Source organism: Tachyglossus aculeatus, chromosome X1 (genome assembly GCF_015852505.1).
Source record: "Tachyglossus aculeatus isolate mTacAcu1 chromosome X1, mTacAcu1.pri, whole genome shotgun sequence".
NCBI lineage: Eukaryota > Metazoa > Chordata > Mammalia > Monotremata > Tachyglossidae > Tachyglossus > Tachyglossus aculeatus.
The window spans coordinates 121144267-121164096 of NC_052101.1; the positions used below are offsets into that span (position 1 = coordinate 121144267).

The window sequence follows — 19830 nt, forward strand, 5'->3', positions numbered from 1 at the left end:
GTAAGGTGACAGAGGGAGCCTGCCCCTGTCGGGTCCCAAGCAGGAGAGCCCTGGCCATCTCCACGGGCCCGACCCGGAGGTGAGGGGGTGGTTTTTCTGCCTCCCACTTCAGCTTGGGCGGTAATTTAGATACCCTCTGTGCTGCCATGGGACCTGCTGGAAAGCTGTCGCTTGAAGAAAGGGCGATCCAGGACCGGAGTCGGGGGTACAGTTGTCTCCGTGGCAGGGAGGAGTGTTAGACACAGCCTGATCTTGAGGGGGAGGAAGAGGGTATTGATTCTGAGGCGAACTAGGAAGTGGAGAGAGAGGAGCTGGGTCTCCTCCATAGGGTCAAGGGCACCCCCATCCCTTTCAATCTGGGGACTCCTGGGGATCCTTTCCTCAGAGCTGCCCTCCAGGGAATCAGGGCTCCTTTTGCTGCCTGTCCCCCACAGCACATCCGCTCAAGTATTCTAATCTCTGGGTCTGGGAAAGGGACCCAGAGCCAAGATGGTCTCTGGGGCCTGAACCCCTTGCTCTCCCCTAGAGTTTCACCCCGGCACCAACCCCCCTTAAGCCCTCACAGTCAGGCCCTGGGAAATGGGATGGAATGGGGCAGGCGGGGGTTGAGATGGGGGTTGGGGGCGGCTGCCTTACAGAATCCTTTCTCTCTGGTCTGTTCTGGCTGGGCCCTAGGGCGACAGGGGGCAGTCCTGGAGAGAGGGATGAAAAAACAAAACGTTGAAAATTAAAAACAAAAAAAAAACAAAAAACGAGTTTCCAAACCAGTTCAGTGGTGCGGCCAGGGGAGGCAGCTTCTCACAGACATGGCAGCTAATGAAGACCTCTCTGTCGCTTTACTGGAGGTTGAGCCTAGTGGATTTATGCATTTTGATAGGAAGTCTCTACTGTTCTTTCAAAGCTCAACTTTTCTATTCCAATAACGACTTGTGGATGATCTCACTGATATATGCAAATCCTGTATGCCGCCCCCGCCCCGGGCCCCCTGCTGCGCCCGGGAAGGACAACTTCCCTTCAGCCTAGAGGTTTCTAGATTGTGCTTTTCGATAGGTAGAAGTGGAAATTTTTGAAGTTGGCTTTCAATGTTTGCAACCTGAGACATGTGAAACGAGCAGCCAATTCAATGTACTGTACATTCTTTTCGATCTCTTTTCCTTTTTCGTGTGGAGGCTTTGTCTTTGTACCTTTGCATTATTTGTAAATGAAATGTAATAAAATTAAAATGTTTTCGTCTTTTGTCTGGTCAGTTCTCTTCTCCACCTCAGCTCCCAGTCTCCCCTTGGAGGAGGGTGGGAGTCCCGCTGGGCTGGGGTTAGGGGGCGGGGAGGAGGAGGGGGCGCCAAGGAGAATTTCTGGATTTTCTCCTCCTGGAGCCAAGTTGGCTCAGAGCTGGTCCCTGGCCAGTTGCCCCCTGCTGCGCCCACGCTGCCAGGAATGGCGCCAGTTCCCTGGGCAGCCCCTAGTGGGAACGTGGCTCTGAGCCACTCCCGAGAGGGGGGGAGTGTGGTTGACTCCAGCGGGGGAGGGAGGGTCAGGCCACATGGAACCACCGAGAGCCTACAGGGGTTCCAGGTCCCCTCAAGGATGAGGGGCTGCGGACCAAGCGGTCGCCATGGTGGGAGGGATAGGATTGGGTCTGGTTGCTTTTTAACCCTGGGAGCAGTGTGGACTTTCTGGAATCCAGCTCTGGCTTCCAGGGCCCTCCCAGTCTACCCATGGCCCTGGGGCCTTACTGAGCCTTTGAGAGGGGGGGCTGCCCCGAAGGAACCATGGGTGGGGCGGAGGAGCGTCGATGGGGTGGAGGGGTGCTTCAGGAGAGGTGGTCCAGTGGGATGTGCTCTGGGGCTGGAAGGGCTGGGGGTGTGTCGGGAAGGGGGAATGGCTGGCCCAATCCACATTTCCAGACCTGCTGCTCTATTGCTGCGTCACCCACCCTGCCTGGGCTCTTTCCAGCCCCAGGATTTCGTCACCCACCCTGCCTGGGCTCTTTCCAGCCCCAGGATTTCCCTCCGGAGTTCAGAACTGGGCCCTTTACTTCTTTGTTTTTTCAGTGGCTGCTGGGAAGGGGCCAGCCTACGGGCAGAAGAAGGGGCGTTGAGTGGGCTGTACCTCTTCCCTGCTACTGTGAGCCACCAGGCCCCCAGGAGGCACAAGGAGTGAAGAGCCCCTGAGGCCTTTTCCTGACAGCACTAAAGGAAAATGGAAGCTCGTCTCTCCTCCCTGTACCTCCCATCCCTTCACCTGGCACCAGGAGACTGACAGATGAAGGTAATACCAGACACTCACATCACCTCCAGGGGTATCTAGCTCTCTCCACTCTCACCCATCCCGCCACTGAGAACCGATCAATCAGTGATCCTGCCCCTCGTGATCTCAGGAGGGATTGCGCCACCCTGTGGGGACTGATGGGTGCTTATAGGATCTGGATCTTGATGGTCAAATATAAATTGCTATTTCAGCCTCTTTCCAAAGGGGAACCGAAGGTTATCTGCTTCGGAGACATCTGCTCTGGTCCGGATACCTGTCCCCGCCCTCCTTGGGTTGGGGGAGGGACCAGAGCTGGGGAACTGGGAGCTGCCTGGGTAAAAGCCCATGTCTCCCCCTTCTAGACTGTGAGCCCGTTGTTGGGTAGGGACCGTCTCTTTATGTTGCTGACTTGTACTTCCCAAGCGCTTAGTACAGTGCTGTGCACACAGTAAGCGCTCAATAAATGATTGAATGAATGAAAGAGAGAGGCAAGGGGACCAGGAGGGAGATACCTGGGCCCCGCTGAGGGAGAGGAAGGAGGAAAAGCTGCACCATTATTGGCTTCTGAGCCCCATCAGGGAGCTACCAGCACCTGCCCTTTCCCTGCTTGCTCTTCCCATTGTTCAGAGCCAGAATTGGGCCCAGACAGAGGAATTCTGGAGGAGCGGGCTTTCCCTTCCCTTCCTCTATGCTCTTCCCCGCATCAGTCCCTCCTTTCAGACCCAATCCAGGAGCTGCGCAGAAGGGGGTGGCAGGTGTTCTTTGTGATGGAGCTTGGGAGAAGATAGATTTGACTGCTACTCGCTGCCATGGAGGAGCAGAGCAATGTCAGGGGCCAACAGCAGGGAAAGGCCCTTGAATCAGAGCTCCTCCAACCGTGTGGGAGAGGAGGCAGGTATGGCAGGGCATGGGAGGGATGCCCCCTCTCACTCCCATCTCCTGTGGCAGCTCTCCCAACAGTTTTCCTGGTGGCTCTCGAACTGGGGTCCAGGGGCAACAATGACAGGTCCAGCCAGGTCCCACGCACCAAGGCCTTTATTGTTTTCTCTCTCTCTCTCTCTCTCTCTCTCTCTCTCTCTCTCTCTGTCTCTCTCTCTCTCCTGCTCCCGGCCGGTTCCCTGTATTGGGGTTAGGGTATCTGGCCCCCTGTCCCACAGAGCCCCTTCCCTGCAGCTGGTGAACAAGCCGAACGGCCTGTTTGCTCCACTCAGGGCGGAGCAGGGGATGGCCGCTCTGGGATGCCGACCAACATGGCCAGAGGACCCCGCACCCTCCAGTCGTCCCAGCTTGTGTGCATCCTGCAGCGCTTGGCGGCGGCAGAGGCAGCGTGGTGTGGAGGGATCTAGTGGTGTGGTACATACGGGTGTTTACACGAGGGGTGGTTGGGAGAGTGGAGAGCAGTGTGTGTTTGTGGAGGGGAGCAGGTGAGGTGGGCCTTTTATTTCACTGGGCTGAAGCCGGTTCTGCCGCTGGGGCCCCCGGCTAGTTCTGCTGCTGGCGAAAAGATGTGTAGTCCGCAGGGATGGTGTCTAAAGAGAGAGGAGTTGGTAAGGGCTAGGAACTGGGCCTGCCCCCCACCCTGCCCCCCAGACTACCTCTCCCCCACCCAGCGTAGGGTCTCAGGAGCAGGAAGGAAGCTGGGGCTCCAGGTTCTGGGACCACCTCAAAAATGGCCCAAGGGAGCTGCCCGTCCAGGCCCCACAGGTACCCGGGCCTACCACTGAGCTCCACCCAGCCCCACTCCTCACCATTGCAGCGGTAACGCAGATTGGCCCAGATGATATTCTCCTGGGAGAAGCAGAAGACACCCAACCGGCCCCCTCGCATGGTTGTGTCCAGCACCACGTTGCTGTCGGCCACCAGCTCAGGCCCTTCGTACAAGCGGACTCTGGTAGCGGGAGGGGAGGGGGGAGAGGGGGCACCGGGATCAGTCTTCTGCTCCTCTGCCAAGGGCTCCCCACCGTTTCCGCCCTCAGCCGAGAGGGGAAGGAAGAGAAGCAAGCAGTTGGCTCCCCACCATCCGGCCCCAATCCCGATCCTGGCTCTCTGACCCTGGTGCATTCTGAGCCAATGCTGTGGTCTAGGGCTTGGCCGGCCCCAGGATTGGGGAGCAGGTGGGGAAGAAAGGAGGAGACAGAGATTCGCCTACCAGCGGGTGGGTCCCAGAAGACCAAGGGAGGGGCTCCTACCTGATGTAGCCAACTTGGGGCCTGTGCTGCAGGAACCAGCGGTATGACGTCTTGTCCTTCCAGCCCACGTTGCGTGGGTCCTTCCACAGCAGCTTCACCTGCTTGGCCGTGTCCCCCGTGTGCCACAGGGCGTTGCGCAGCTGTTCCCCGGGGCCTGTCTGCGACTTGACCGCCTGTTGCCGTTCCCCACCACCAGAAAGGCCCCTGTTAGCTCTGGGGAGGCAAGATGCCCCCACGGAGCCTGCGGGGGTGGGGGGCTCGCTCCCCAGAGGGGAGGACCCCAGCCCAACAAGAGCAGCGGGGTGGATCATTTCCACTGATAGCATCAGGAATAGGAATGGAGGGGAGGGCCAGTCCCAGGGGCTTCAAGCTCACCATTCACCTGATTTATCTGGCAGGGCGAGCCTGGATGGAAAATGGCGGGGGAAGGAACAGGAGGAACACGGAGGGTCCATACCTTGAGCTGGATGCCTGGCTCCGCCACAGCCCGGAAGGGGTTGGCCTGCCAGTAGGTCTGCTCCTTCTGCTTCCACATGACCACGTAGAAACTGGAGCTGTCCTGGTAGCCGAAGATGAAGCCGGTGTAGTCGTCGTCCGTGGCCGTGTTTACGTGGAAGGTGCCCTCAAAGTCCACACCGTTGAACGCCGTATAGCCTGGGGGAAGGGGAATGAGAGCCGGCCTCCAAACATCACCAGTGGCCGACGCTGCCCCCACCCCATTTCCTTCCCCACTTCATTACTCCGCCACAGGATGGGGCCGCCAGGTCCCCATCCATCCTGCTGTCCCCACCCCCGGTGCCCTGGTCCCCACCTCACCTACAGCCAGGCCGGGGTCGCTGTTCATCGTCTGGACGATTTCCTTTCCCTGGGGAGAGCGGGGAGGGAGAGAAAGAGTCAGATCAGAGAGCGGCGTGGGGGTGGGGGAAATGGAACGCATCCCTTCCCTCTGCCTTGCCCCCTCACCCCGACCCCACTAACCTGTCAAGCCCAGGCTACAGTCCCACAGAAGGGTCGAGGGTTCTGGGTCACATGCCGGGGAACCCCAGCCAACCCTCATTCCTACCTGGTTGAGGACGACCCAGTTGGGATCGATCTGGGCGTCACCCTCAGGGTCTAGCACCACGGTCTGGAAGGCCCGGAAGTCGGTCAATGTCACCTCGGCGTTCTCAGGACATACGTCGATCTTGTCCACCACCTTGTCTGCGTCAAAATCACCCTGGCAGGCATCCCCGACTCCATCGCCTAGGGAAGAAGGGAAGGCAAGCGGGGAGGCATCACTGAGGCGGTTGCGGGCGGAGATGCTTCCTTCTGAGGCGAGACTGAAGAGGAGTTAGGACTCTTGGGCTGCAAAGGCACTGGCTGAGAGGGAACGTGATTGAAAGAGCCCAAACGGGGAAGGTTGCGGACCAGCTGGGCAGGGAATTGCTGTTCTCCCGATCTCCTCCCCCCGACCCCCAGCCCCAGGAAGGGGGGCCACCCACTGAAGCTTAAAGGTGGGAGGACCAATACAAACAAAAGACAACACTTCACACAGCAGGTGGTAAACATATGGAATTTGTTCCTGCAGGCTGAAAATATCAGTGGCTTCGAAAGAGAGGTTGGGAGTTGCGTGGCTTAGTGGAAAGAGCCCGGGCTTGGGACTAAGAGGTCGTGGGTTCTAACCCCGGCTCCACCACTTGTCAGCTGTGTGACTTTGGACAAGTCACTTCACTTCTCTGTGCCTCAGCTACCTCATCTGTAAAATGGAGATTAAGACTATGAGCCCCACGTGGGACAACCTAGTAACCTTGTATCTACCCCAGTGCTTAGAACAGTGCTTGGCACATAGTAAGCGCTTGACAAATACCATTATTATTATTAAAGTCATAGCGGGCTATGAGAGAAAAAATTATGGGGTGTTGGATGATCCACCCCTAACAGCGAGGATGGATGTTCAGGAACACAACCAGCCCAAGCTTCCTCCACGGTTCCTCCTGTTGCCATGGAGACAGGGCTGGGGGCTGGATGGACCACGGGTCTAACTTGGGTTGGCCTTGCTCGAAGTCTGATTTTCGCTGGGGAGCCTGAGGGGGCCCCCCGCCCTCCTCTTCCTTGCCCCCAGGTGGGACCTGGGGAGCCCCTGCCACCCTGGACCCATCCCCGCTGATCTGCCCCGCTCACCGTCCGCATCTTCCTGGCCCGGGTTGGGGACCAGGCGGCAGTTATCTGGGCCGGGAGCCGCACTGTCTGGGATCCCGTCCCCATCATCATCATCATCGCAGTCATCCCCCTGCCCATCTTGGTCCGTGTCCTGCTGTGAGCTGTTCGGCACTGTGGGGCAATTATCTCGCGAGTCCTGGTGTCCGTCCCCATCCCTGGCGGAGAGAAAGCGCAGTCAAGGAGCCTGGGGGGTTGGGGGGCCGGCCCCCGCAGACCCAGACAAGATCAAGGGTCCATCCGAGTAGGAAGCAAAGGGCTGAGCCCCCTCCGGCCTTCCTGGGTACCCAGAGATCTGCCCCCTTTCTTGCCCCAGGGGCTCGGCCCCATCTCTCTGAGGCAGGGGCAGCAGGGAGGAATGCTGAAGCCCGCGGCGGGCTTTGCCGAGCTCTAGGTCGGGTGCCCCGCCTCCAGGCCAGCTGGCCCCAGCTCCGGGCTGGGAGCCACGTGCCCCATGGCATGGCCATGGGGACCCTGTGGGCCACATGTGCCCAGACAGTGGTGCCTACTGAGTCCTTACTGGTCTTGGTCACTGTCACACGCGTCTCCCACCAGGTCATGGTCCACGTCACTCTGAAGAGACAAAGCCCCCCGAGTGGGGGCCCGGTCAGGGCCCTGGAGACCCCCTGAGCTCTTCCCCCATCCCCACTGACTAGGCAGCCCCTCCCGTTCCCCCAGGACCGGCCCCTCAGGCAGCCCAAGTCAATCTCCCTTGAGCTGTTCTGCCTGAGAGGGGCTCACCTGGTCGGGGTTGTCAACGGAAGGGCAGTTGTCACAGGCATCTCCCACGTTGTCCCGGTCCGTGTCTTTCTGGTCGAGGTTGGAAACTAATGGGCAGTTGTCTTCAACGTTCTTAATCCCTGGATGGAGGGGGATGAATCGGAAAGAAGAGTGGTCACGCCGGGAGCCCCGAGGGAGGCAGGGCAAGTGGAAGGGGATCGTGGGGTTGATCATGGTGGGAGTGAGGATGGAGGGAAGGGGAAGAAAGGGTGGGGAAGGGAAGGGTGCCGAGAAAAGAAAGCAGAGGGATAAGGGGAAAGAGATCATTTCCTGGGAAGGGGGGCGAGAGGGAACACAGAAAATCCTAGGTGTGCTGACTTGCCCAGCCCAGCCCCGCCCCACCCACCCCTTTTCCCCCAGGACTCACCATCCCCATCGATATCGTCATCACAGATGTCCCCTTTGCCATCGTGATCTCTGTCCCTCTGATCATCATTCTTCACCCCTCGGCAGTTGTCACAGGCATCTCCCCACTTGTCCCCATCCCCGTTGCGTTGATCGGCATTCCGCACCAGTACGCAGTTATCCTGGTGGCAGGGGAGGGGGCGGGGAATCACCCAGAGCTCTCGACGGCATTGTGGACATCGCCGACACGCAGGGGCCAGAGAGCTGTGCTGCCCTGCCCTCTTCCTTCAGTCTGGCCTTCCCTTACCCTGGCTCAGGCACCCTCTCTTCCACCTCCCCCTCCCTCCCTCCCTTTATATAGGTGGGAGGTGGGGAAAGGGCTTCTCCAGCTCTTGCGACCCTTAGTCCTTGTTCTCCCCATCACACACACACACACGCGCACACACGGCCCCCTCCCCGCGTCCATACCTCCTCATTGAGGATCCCGTCTCCATCGGCATCAGGGTCACAAGCATCCCCAATGCCATCCCGGTCCACATCCTCCTGCCCCGAGTTGGGCACTGTCACGCAGTTATCCTGAGTATGGAGAAAGGCCGTGAGTTGTCTGGGACAGAGAAGCCAGGAAGCAGGGAGACCTCCACTGGGGATCAGAGGCCGGCCCTCCAGTCATGGACCCTGGCTTCGTGTGGAGGAAGGTGGCACGCCAAGCTGCCAACTCCTCCCAAAGCAACATCCAAGCGCTTAGTACAGTGCTCTGCACACAGTAAGCGCTCAATAAATACGATTGATGATGGTTGATGATGATCCAGAGAGCCAACACCTGGGTGAGTGGGTGCTGGGGGAGCTAAACTCCTGGGTCCTTTTCCCACTCTGTCACTACCATATTTCTCGGATGTAGGGAGTAATTTTACCAGAGGACTTTAATGTGGACAAACTTTTCAGGTTTGGGGGGTTATTTTAGCTTTTTATGTTTTTTATTATTCCTAGTGTTTCTTTGGAAACATGACTTCCCCAGTGGATGTAAACGACCAAATCACCGAGATCTCAGCCCATTGATGCTCACCGCCTCGTTCGGGTGTCCTGCTTAGCTTAGGGTATCTGACTCCAGCACCGAGCCAAGCTTAACCATCTCCAAACTTCGGTTCTGGGGTGTGAGCCCCGACCCATGGAGGCAATTTCCCAAGGCCCTGGTTTAGATCGCAAATTTGGGGGAGGGGAAAGGGGGTGGTGGCCATTTTTTCAGAAGAGAAGGGTGAAGGATGGAAGTAGTCAAGCCCTCTGGGCTCAGACTACACAGAGTAGGGTTCCACAGGCGCAACCACCGCCTCCGGGCCACCCGCCATTGCAGCTCCCCACCTCCCCTTGCCGCCCTCCATGGGAGTGAGGAATGGGTGAAGAATTACACTGGCCCAGACCTCAGAGCTTAGTAAACCCAACTGTAGCTGGAAGGTGCAGAAGGGCAGCCAACAAACATTTCTCGTTACCCTCCTCAGCCTGCCACCTGAGCGGGGCGAGGAGGGTCTCTCTACCACTGTCAGAACGTGGGGAAGCTTGTGGTAGTTTCCACCAAGGATGACTGGAACGGGAAGGAGTCCAAGGACCAGTCCCTCCTAGCAGCGATGGCCTCATGTTCTGTTTATTGTTCTTCACGATTCTTTGTTTTAGGGACTTTTGGATCTTTAATACTGAATTTAACCTGTTACTCTTTCCCTGTGCGTCTGCCTCTCACCTGTGGGCTAGAGACCTGTGTGAATCTATTTCTTTGAACCTTTTTCAGCACTTACTACAGAGCCCTGCACATTGTAAGCACTTAGGAAATGTCAAAGCACGCAGGCAAGCAATGATGTCCCTCGGCATACTTTCTTCCATTGCAATTTGCGTCCTACCAAATAACGAGCACGTTACAACAAAATAATCTTTGCAGTTGATTCCTGGCAAGACTGCAGTGGCCCAAAAGTGCACTTGTCCCCAGAGCGACCTGGTCGCATACTTGTGCCAAAGAACTTTTCTTTTGTTTTTGAAATAAGCATAGCAGAAGAGAAAGGATGAGTGCAACTCAGTATAAAAGAATGAGCTAAAGAAAAAAGCAAGAGAAAGATGTATTAGATGTATTAACTAATCAACAAAGGCGTGGCAATAGATTTAGTGCCTGTTGGCAGCACAATGCTAAATCTGCCCTTGCATGTGAGATGAGCACAGGAAACATCAGACTCTACAGAGTGGGGAGAAAGGAAATTCTATACAAACTGTCAACCCTTCCAGTTATCCTATTCCAGGGCTGAATCCAACACAGCTGGGGCCCAGCCTTGGCCCCCTTCTGCAAGGCCCTTCACAAAATCCATGATGCTGATGACATCACATGTAATGTGACTTGATGCCATCATTACACAGTAGCAAGCGTCTCCCAGCCAGAGTGGTGATAGAGCGAAAGAGAACCGCGGGTGGCCTCAGTTTTCTGTGCATACCCAGCTGGGCAGCCGGGGCTCACCAGCCTTTTGTCTGGCAGAATCAGCAAATGGGAGCGGGAGTCAGGAGGACTCCCCCGCCCCCAAACTATGGCCATGATGGGGAAAGGGAGAGGCTTAGGCATGGGTGAGAGTGCAGTCCTGACCGTGACCAAATGGTGTTTCCAGGTGTGCCTCTCCTCCTCCGGCCCCCCCTGCCTCCTGCTTTGCCTGTGGTTTGCTCCCCACAAAACAGAAGAGGCTGCTGGGCAGGGAAGAGGAGCAGCAGGAGAGTCCTCTCCCAGTCCCAGCCAGCACAGCAGGGCAGCTCTCCTGGAGTGTGCTTGTGTGTGTGTGTCCCAACGCATGTGCCCTGATGTGTGTGTGTATATGTGTCCTGCTGCCCCCAGAGCGAGTGCCCAAACAACTATCTGCACTCACTCTACGGGCAGCTGCACACACACACACACACACACACACACACACACACACACACACATATGCCTTGGGACACACAGACACCACCCACACACACATGCGCACATATGGGAAAATATACACACCCACACCCACGCACACACACAGACACACACCCCTCCCCTCTCCCCCCACAGACAGACAGACAGACACACACACACACACACACACACACAAGTCAACACCGCCCCAGACCCTGCATTTTGGGTCTGGCCAGGGGGCCTGGATCAAGGAGGGGATGGGAGAAACTTGATTTCCTTGCAGCCAGAGACAGGCGGAAGCGGTTTAGGGAGGGATCAGGGCAGCAGCTGCTGTCTCCGAGCAAGAAAGCAGGGCTTGTCAACCCACTCACATCCCACCGCCAGGCCGGTTATGAGCAGGGAGGCAACTCGGGGCCTCCAGTCTGCAGCCCTCTCACCCACTAATGAGCGATACAATAGCCAAAGTAGATAGTGTAGTGGGCGAGTTTTGACTTCCCCTTACATCCCACTTGATCTCCAAGCACTCTCTTAACGACATCAAATGCTCTTTTTCTCTATTCACGGTCTGCTTAATAAACCTCTCTCAACCTAGAAAATCGGGAGGAGGCGGGAGGGAGGAGGAGGCAGAAGCAGCAGCCAAGGGATGGGGGCTTTTAAAGCAACAACCCACGACCCTAGACCAGCCCCACGTGGTAACGTCAGGACAGGGTGGCAAAGGTGCGGGAGGAAATGAGGGGCAGCCGGAGCAGCTCATAGTGTCTCACACGGTCTCCACCATTGGTATCATTCCTCCCTCGGCAGCCTTCTCCTTTACAGAACGGAGAAATAAAAAATGGCCAGCACCCACAAGCAGTGTCAGAGGGGTAGTCGGGCAGCGATACTGCAGACGGACACCACCTCCACCCAGCCCTTTCTGACGTTGCTACATGCATGGTGGCCATTTGGGGAAGGTCTACTTTGGATGCCATCTTCATAATGTCCCAAACAGTTGACATGTTGGTCGGGTCAAGAGGAGGTGTAACAGCATCCTGAGGGGGCATCTAGGCCCTCCCTAAACCCAAGGCCCTGGGACTGCTGCTCCGAAAGTTCCTGCGTTCATCTGGCCCTGTCCTCTTCCAAAATATTTGCCGATTCTTCTCATTAGAAAAGGACCGTGGAGACAGTAACATTCAACCCACAGATATAGTAAATGGACTTGTCAACCTGGCAGAAGTAAGGTAAATCGACGTAAGTCCATTAGGGCAGTGAATGTGTTTTAGAAATACTTGAAATTTTTTTATAAATTCACCTGGAGAGGTTGAGAGTCTTACGCTTAATTCTCGAAAAGAAGGGTGGGATAAGATGAGGTGAAATTGGATCAAACCTTAAAAATCCATCCCCTCTATATAATCATGGGGGTGAGGCAGGCTCCCCCCAATCCCCACCCTTCTTCCTTCCTACCCCAGTGTCCTCCGATCCAGGCTGAGCCCTCCTCTGAGTGTCCCCCTCACCTTACGGCACTTGCGGTCCGGGCATCGCAGTTTCTCATCCGGGAAGCCGTCCAGGTCTGTGTCCCGGCCGCACACGAGCCCGTTGCCGGCCCAGCCCACGGAGCACTGCGAGGGAGAGTGTCCAAGGGAAGCGTCATGGGGTCGGGTTGGATGGGCGGCACTGCCCCAAACCCTCCCAAGGCACCCTTGAAGGGCCCAGCCCCCACCTGGTACCCTCCCTTCCCCTCTAAACAGGCCCATGCTTGTACACCTCTATATGATGATGATGATGATGATGATGGCATTTGTTAAGCGCTTACTATGTGCAAAGCACTGTTCTAAGCACTGGGGGGGATACAAGGTGATCAGGTTGTCCCACGTGGGGCTCACAGTCATCATCCCCATTTTACAGATGAGGGAACTGAGGCTCCGAGAAGTTAAGTGACTTGCCCAAGGTCACACAGCAGGTGGAGCCGGGATTCGAACCCATGAACTCTGACTCCAAAGCCCGGGCTCTTTCCACTGAGCCACGCTGCTTCTCATGTGCAATATCCCCTTGCACACGCATCATCATCATCATCCGTATTTATTGAGTGCTTACTGTGTGCAGAGCACTGTACTAAGCGCTTGGGAAGTCCAAGTTGGCAACATATAGAGACAGTCCCTACCCAACAGTGGGCTCACAGTCTAAAAGGGGACACGCATGACCACATATGTCGAAGCTACTCCCACCTGAACACCCTGTTGCTTGCCCACGTGGCCCCAGATCCCGAATAGAGAACACAGGCTCCCGGGGTACTCGGAGGCGCTCGGCGGAGCTTGTGCAAGCTCCCTCCCCTGCCTCTTCGCCCCGGGCCTACAACCCCCACGCTCTCTTACCACGCACGAGGTGGAGCCGTCCCTCTCCAGGATGCACTCAGCTTTCTCGTGGCAGGGGCTGGGCTCCCCGTTAGGGCAGAGTCGTTGCACCCGCCGCCGGCAGCCAGAAGCCTGGTCCCCGACGAAGCCCGGCTTGCAGGCCCCGCACTGGAAGGAGCCCTGCGGGTCCGGGGACGGGAAAGTGGTCAGGAGCGGCCGGGCTCAGGGCCCGCTCTCCTCCCTCCTCCCTCCCAAGCTCCCTCGGGCAACAGTTTCCACGTTGGGCCACGGGGGTCATCATCATCATCAATCGTATTTATTGAGCGCTTATTATGTGCAGAGCACTGTACTAAGCGCTTGGGAAGTACAAATTGGCAACATAAGCCATCTGGGCTTAGGCTCCCGACCCCGACTTCTCCGGCGCCACTCACCCGCGTGTTGATGCATAAGGAGTTGGGGACGCAGTTATGTTCGCCCGTCTCACACTCGTTGATGTCGGTGCAGACCTGCGTGGGAAAATAGGGGAACAGTTGAAGCGCACGCACACACGCTCCCAAGCCAACAGGCATCTGGGGCACCTGCCGGACGCACACCCTCAACAGCCCCACGCTGGCCCTTCTGATGGGGGTCCCTCATGCACCATGGAAGGGTTGCAGATATTGTTTGAATGTACGTGGTTCTGTTGCCATATCTGGTACGGGCCTTAGACCCTGCAGCCCACTGGCTGGGTGCAGGAACCAAACCAAGTAAGGAGGCAGACTCCGCCCAGCTCTGTACCAAATCTGCACTAATCCAGTCCCCACTGTTTTCAAATCTACCAAACACTGTGATCAGCAACAGCAGTATATAAGCCCATTGTATCGGGCACTCGGGGCCTTTTCCCTTAAGGAAATGAGCCCGCCGGGTGCATTACCCCCTATTCGGTCTTCGGCCTTACCAATAAAAACTTTATTAAAACTTTCGGCAGTCACATGCTGTCTGACTAATTCTTTAGTCGCCCGGCGACTTGGTGGCCATCCGGAACAACCGCCGCCATCACTTCCACACCCTCGCGCCCTGCTCCCTCACCTGCTTGTTGGCCTTGGCGAAGGCCAGCCCGACGCCCTCGTGGGCAGGCCCGCTGAAGCCGGGGGGACAGGCCTCGCAGCGAAAACCCGGGCTGGTGTTGATGCAACGGACCCGGGGGAAGCAGGGATGCGCGTTACACTAGGGGCAGAAATGGAGGACATCCTGAGCTTTAGATCAGGCCGAGGGGGGAGAGAAGGGTGGCGAGCCGCCGCTTCTCCGGTCACGAGCGGGCTCCACCCTACCCCCTTCGCCCTCCGCCCGGACCTCGTTCACGTCGACGCAGTGGGAGCCGTTCCCGCTGTAGCCTGGTGGACAGGGCCCGCAGCGGACACCGCTGGCATTCTCCGTGCAGGCCACACCCGGGAAGCAAGGGTTGAGGTCGCAGCGCTGCAGTGGTCTCACGCTGATCGAGGACACTGAGGCGTCCGGATGCATTCCTGGTCCGAAAAACCAGTGATTGATTGATTGATTGATTGAATGTGGGGCCGTCAGAGACCGGGATTCCCGCTGGGACCTCCTCGCCCCCCAGTGTCGACACCCGCGTCCCGTTGTCTCTCTCAGTCCCCGTCCGTTACCCAACATGGGCCCCTCCCTATTGCCACCCTTGGGTCGCCGTCCTCCCCCACGGGCCCCCGGGGTCCGGTCCTAACCGCAGGCGTCACACTCCATCACGGTGTTTTTCAGGAAAGTGATCTCTTTGACCTAGGAAAAGAAACGGGGGAGGGGGGAGAGACGGGGGGGGGGGGAAGCTCGGATCGATTCAGGGGGCCTGGAAGGGACAGGGATGATCAAGATTTATTGATTTAAGACCCTTTCCCCCAACCCCGTAAGAAGGAGTAGCGCTCCCCCGACCCTTAAGGAGGGTTTGGCCATCCGCTCCCCGGCCCTTCCTCCTCCGCGGTCCCTACCCCGGGGTCCGACAGTCGAACGACTCCTCACCTGCTGCCTCAGCAGCTCCCGCACCTCCTGGAGCACGAAGTTCGTTTCCTTCATCTCCTTAAGCATCTGGGAAGCTACTTCTCCACCTGCGGCGGAGCAGGAAAAAGCGGTGAGGCAGGCCAGTCCCAGGGGGTGGCAGCGGCCGTCGGGGTTGCCCGGAGTCCAGGGTTACTTGCCCACCCGGTTCCCCACTACGCGACCATCATTCAGCCCCTGACCCAGCGCCCAAATTTCCAAACTTTCGGGAGCATTGCTCCCCAAGGGGAGCCCCGAAGCTTCAGCTCCCACATCCGGGAGTGACTGGGCCGGAGCCGGGAAGAAGTCCTGGCTCCTGGTTTCTCTGTCTCCCCCTTCTAGACTGTGAGCCCACTGTTGGGTAGGGACTGTCTCTATATGTTGCCAGCTTGTACTTCCCAGGCGCTTAGTACAGTGCTCTGCACACAGTAAGCGCTCAATAAATACGATTGATTGATTGAATGGGGGAAGGTGAGGCTTTTTGCAACCCTGCTGCCGGGAAGTTGGGAGGGGGCAGAGGGTGAGTAGGGAACGGGGTGGGATGCTGTGCCAGCTCCTCAAGTATGCTGAGGCTCGAGAGGAGGGGGAGCCCCGAGTGGCTCGGACCTGGGCGGTGGGGGTGGTCCTGACACTTTCAGCTGGGAAGCCCCTTTCTCCGTGGTGGGGAGGAGGTACGGCGGCGTGAGCCCCGGCCGAAGTCCCGCAGATTGGCCCGTTTAGGGGAAAGAGGAGCCCTCAGGCCCGCAGATTGGCCCGTTTAGGGGAAAGAGGAGCCCTCAGGCCCGCAGATTGGCCCGTTTAGGGGAAAGAGGAGCCCTCAGGCCCGCAGATATTGGCCCGTTTAGGGGAAAGAGGAGCCCTCAGGCCCGCAGATTGGCCCGTTTAGGGGAAAAAGGAGCCCTCAGGCCCGCAGATTGGCCCGTTTAGGGGAAAGAGGAGCCCTCAGGCCCGCAGATTGGCCCGTTTAGGGGAAAGAGGAGCCCTCAGGCCCGCAGATATTGGCCCGTTTAAGGGAAAGAGGAGCCCTCAGGCCCGCAGATTGGCCCGTTTAGGGGAAAGAGGAGCCCTCAGGCCAGCAGATATTGGCCCGTTTAAGGGAAAGAGGAGCCCTCAGGCCCCCCGGCCCAAGCCGCGTCAAGCCCTTTCCCTCCCTCCCGGCCCAAGCGGAAAAATTGAGGCGCGCAGAGAGTAAGGGAAACTGAGGCCCGGGTCCCAGAGGTCCTCCCGGTCCCCAGAGGTCATCGCTCCGCCCCACAGCGGGCGAGGGGAAGGGGGAAGGGAGTGGGGAAGGAAGGGAGGAAGGAAGAGGTCTCTCTGTGCCGGGACGCAGGTCCCTTCATCCAGAGGCGGAGTAGAGCCGGGGCCACGCGCGGTGCGGCTGGCCCGTACTCTCGGGCCTCAGTAGTCCGACTCCCATCCGAACCCCCTCGCCCCACCCTCCTTTCCCGCAGCCCCGCAAGCTCCCGCTCCACTAGGCCAGGGCCGGGCAGGTGATGGCCTCCAGGTGGGTGCGGGGAGAGGAGCGACGTGAGGGGCGCAAAGCGAGCAGAGGTTCGGTTGGCGAGACCAACTTGTACTTCCCAAGCGCTTGGTCCAGTGCTCTGCACCCGGTAAGCGCTCAATAGATACGATTGATTGATGATGAGAAGCGGGCTCGCCACGCGTGGCCGGCCGTTGCCCTGGGCGCCTCTTACCTATGGCCTGGCCGGAGGCCAGGTGCCAGGCGAGGCTGAAGAGAAGGGCGCAGGCGGGGGCCGGGAGCATGGTGGCCTCCCAGGGCTCAGACGGGGCCGGCTGGGCTGCAGCTGCCGCTCCGGGCGAGGATACCGTTAGACGGCGGCTTCGGCGGCGGCGCTGTCTCTGCTCCCCATCGGTGGCTGCGGTTTGCTATTTATGAAGGCGCGTCCCTGCCTTCCCCTCGGCGCCCCGGGCCCGGGCGCGGGACGTCACAGCTGGCTTGCCCAGCCCGCAGATCCAGCAAAGTAGCAAAAAGTAAACAGTCGGGAAATGCAGTCATCTGCGCCGGCTCCCGGCTCCCGGCTCCCCGCCCCGCCGGCCGCAGGAAGGCGCGGGCACGGAGCCGGGGAGCGGGGCGGGGGACGGGGGGGCGCCGCCTCTTTGGCCCCCCGGGCATTTTCCCCTCCACGGGCCCCGCGCCTTTCCGGGCCTGGGGGCCTCGGGGACACGGGACGGACGGGCAAATTCGTGAAGCGTTCCATATTTTTCTTCAAGGCCCTACTGAGAGCTCACCTCCTCCAGGAGGCCTTCCCAGACTGAGCCCCTTCCTTCCTCTCCCCATCCCCCCCATCTTACCTCCTTCCCTTCCCCACAGCACCTGTATATATGTATATATGTTTGTACATATTTTACTTGTACGTATCTATTCTATTTTGTTAGTATGTTTGGTTTTGTTCTCTGTCTCCCCCTTTTAGACTGGGAGCCCACTGTTGGGTAGGGACTGTCTCTATATGGTGCCAATTTGTACTTCCCAAGCGCTTAGTACAGTGCTCTGCACATAGTAAGCGCTCAATAAATATGATTGATGATGAGGTCGAGCCCTTCTTGGACGGCGCGGCCGCCGGGACCCCCCACCCCTCACTCCGTCCACAAAAAGTGCCCCTCGAGGAGGGGCCCGGCTCGTGGGACCCCGTCACCCCACATCAGTGCCTTCTCCCTAGTTCTCCCCCACTACGTAGACACTGGAAGATCACCACCGGACACTGGAAGGAAATGAGTGGGGTCGTCCTGCGCCTTCCCGTCCTGAGACCTTTGGTTTACACCGTCCCCATCTTCCTTCCCTGCCTGGCCAGACACAGGCAAGGCCTCAGGGGGAAACTGGGAGCAGCCCACGCCAGAGCCCGCTATCACTGTTGCGGGTGGGGGATGAGAGGGATGTCACAGAGTTTGGGGCCCTCACCGGGAAAACGAGCCCCCTGAAAACCCGAACGGCCAAGCAAATAACAAGGGCCTGGGCCACTGTGGGGAGGGAGTACCTCCAAGCCAGTACCCAGAGGGGAGGAATTAAAAGCTCCAAGTTTTCTCCCCAAGGTGGCCCTCCAAAATGTGCCCTGCCTACTCCTCTTTCCTGCACAGTCCAGAACTGGGAAGCAGGAAGAGGAAGAACTGGAGCTGCAAGCCTTCTCCACCCTGGACCATCATCATCAATGGTATTTATTGAGTGCCTGCTGTCGGCAGATCACTATCCTAAGCACTTAGGAAAGGACAGTGCAACAGAGTTGGTAGATGCAATCCCTACCCTCAAGGAGCTTATACTCTAGTGGGGGGGAGACAGACATTCTAATAAGTTACAGCTAGGAGGATATGATACAGAGTAAAGATTTGTACATGTGTGGTACTGGGGGGCTGGTGAGTATATAACAATAATAATAATAATGGCATTTGTTAAGCACTTACTATGTGCAAAGCACTGTTCTAAGCGCTGGGGGGGGTACAAGGTGATCAGGTTGTCCCACGTGGGGCTCACAGTCTTAATCCCCATTTTACAGATGAGGGAACTGAGGCTCAGAGAAGTTAAGTGACTTGCCCAAGGTCACACAGCAGATATAAGTGCTTGGGGGCTCAAAAGTCCTGAAATGACAGTTGGGAAGTATCAAATGGGGAGATTACAAATCAACTGGGGAAGATCTTGGGGAAGAATGGGATTTCAGAAGGGTTCTGCACTGTGCTTGTCCCAATCCCTGGGTCTCTTCGCCACCCACTACCTCCTCTCCTTGTGTGGGAGTAGGGAGCTTTTCCTAGGCTTGGTAACTGCTTGTCTCTCTCTCTCTGCCTCTGCTCCATCCTGTGTTTGATCGCTAAGGACTAAGCCTGTATTCCTTTCCCTCTGAGGCACTGCTCACCTGCCTGTGATCTGGAGCCCCTTTCATCCTACTCTTTCTTCCTCACTTCTTGCCCAGCCCAGAAGCTCTGGAGCCAATTCCCAGAGATTCTTCTTTTTGAATTCTGCCTGCCTCTTTGGGGTCTCTCTTGGAAGGAAGAGGGGGCAGGAATCATGTCTACTAGCTCTGCTGCCCAAGCGCTGAGTCTGGTGCTCCGCCCACCAGTAGGCCCTCTGCATTTGCTGTTCCAATGTCATTTTCCTGGAGACTCTCTCTGGTCCAGGAACCTGGGACATCTGGGTTCTCCACTCCCACCTCCCCACCCTGGCCATCCTGGACCTCTGAAAGATATCAAATTTCTCATCCTTGCTCAATGATGCTTCTGTCATATTTCAACAACCAGAGTCCAGGTTTGGGATTGGTCTCTCTCTCTCTCTCTCTCTCTCTCTCTCACACACACACACACACACACACACACACACACACAGAGACATATTTAGGTTCACACGCACATGAGCACTCATCCTTGTATACACACATACACAGACATCTTTGGTTAGAAATACACAGGAGCACACATTCTTGCATACGCAGATGTCGGTTCACACGTACATTTTTCCTGGCTAGGTCTCCTTTTTTCCTGACTGCCTCTTCGAATCCTCCTGGGGGCCTCTCTTAAATGGCAGCAGCTCCCATACCTAGTCACAGTCCCCTGTGTTTCCCTGTGTTGGTCCAGCCCCTTTCCAGAACTTCACTCTATTGCCTTCCATCCAGGCCCTGGGTTTCTGTTTCCAGCTCATTCATCATGACCACGTTTCCAATTTCTGACCCAAAGATTCTTCCCACAGAATGACTTGACGTAAAATTGGAGACTGATCCCTACCTCACAGGAATGGCATGAGGATAAAATGTGATAATTTTGGGAACAATCAAAACTCCACATACAGTCAGAATATTATTATTGCCTTTTTCCCACTCACTCC

General features: G+C 57.4%; 2 protein-coding genes across 3 annotated transcripts in view; one reads left to right on the forward strand and one right to left on the reverse strand.

The window, feature by feature from the left end:
* The window catches only part of CRTC1 (CREB regulated transcription coactivator 1), a 102339-nt gene extending 97440 nt beyond the window's left edge, over window positions 1-4899 (forward strand). The window contains exons 15-16 of one of the 2 annotated variants that reach the window (XR_005457331.1): window positions 2052-2268; window positions 4835-4899. The gene's annotated coding sequence lies outside the window, so the exon portion shown is untranslated. Of the gene's footprint in view, window positions 1-2051; window positions 2269-3380; window positions 3443-4834 lie in introns of those variants that run through there. The other variant, XR_005457330.1, reaches the window with a different exon arrangement.
* On the reverse strand, window positions 3265-16980 carry LOC119950049 (cartilage oligomeric matrix protein). The gene is made up of 19 exons (XM_038771971.1): window positions 16703-16980; window positions 14994-15079; window positions 14705-14756; window positions 14319-14491; window positions 14055-14192; window positions 13418-13492; window positions 13008-13166; window positions 12150-12254; window positions 8226-8333; window positions 7780-7939; window positions 7374-7492; window positions 7153-7205; window positions 6597-6790; window positions 5500-5678; window positions 5253-5301; window positions 4894-5090; window positions 4437-4609; window positions 3996-4135; window positions 3265-3776 (listed from the first exon to the last, which is right to left on the reverse strand). Exons 1-19 carry the CDS (start codon window positions 16770-16772, stop codon window positions 3730-3732), a joined length of 2277 nt encoding a protein of 758 aa, XP_038627899.1. The 5' UTR covers window positions 16773-16980; the 3' UTR covers window positions 3265-3729.
* Between the last annotated feature and the right edge of the window lie 2850 nt (window positions 16981-19830).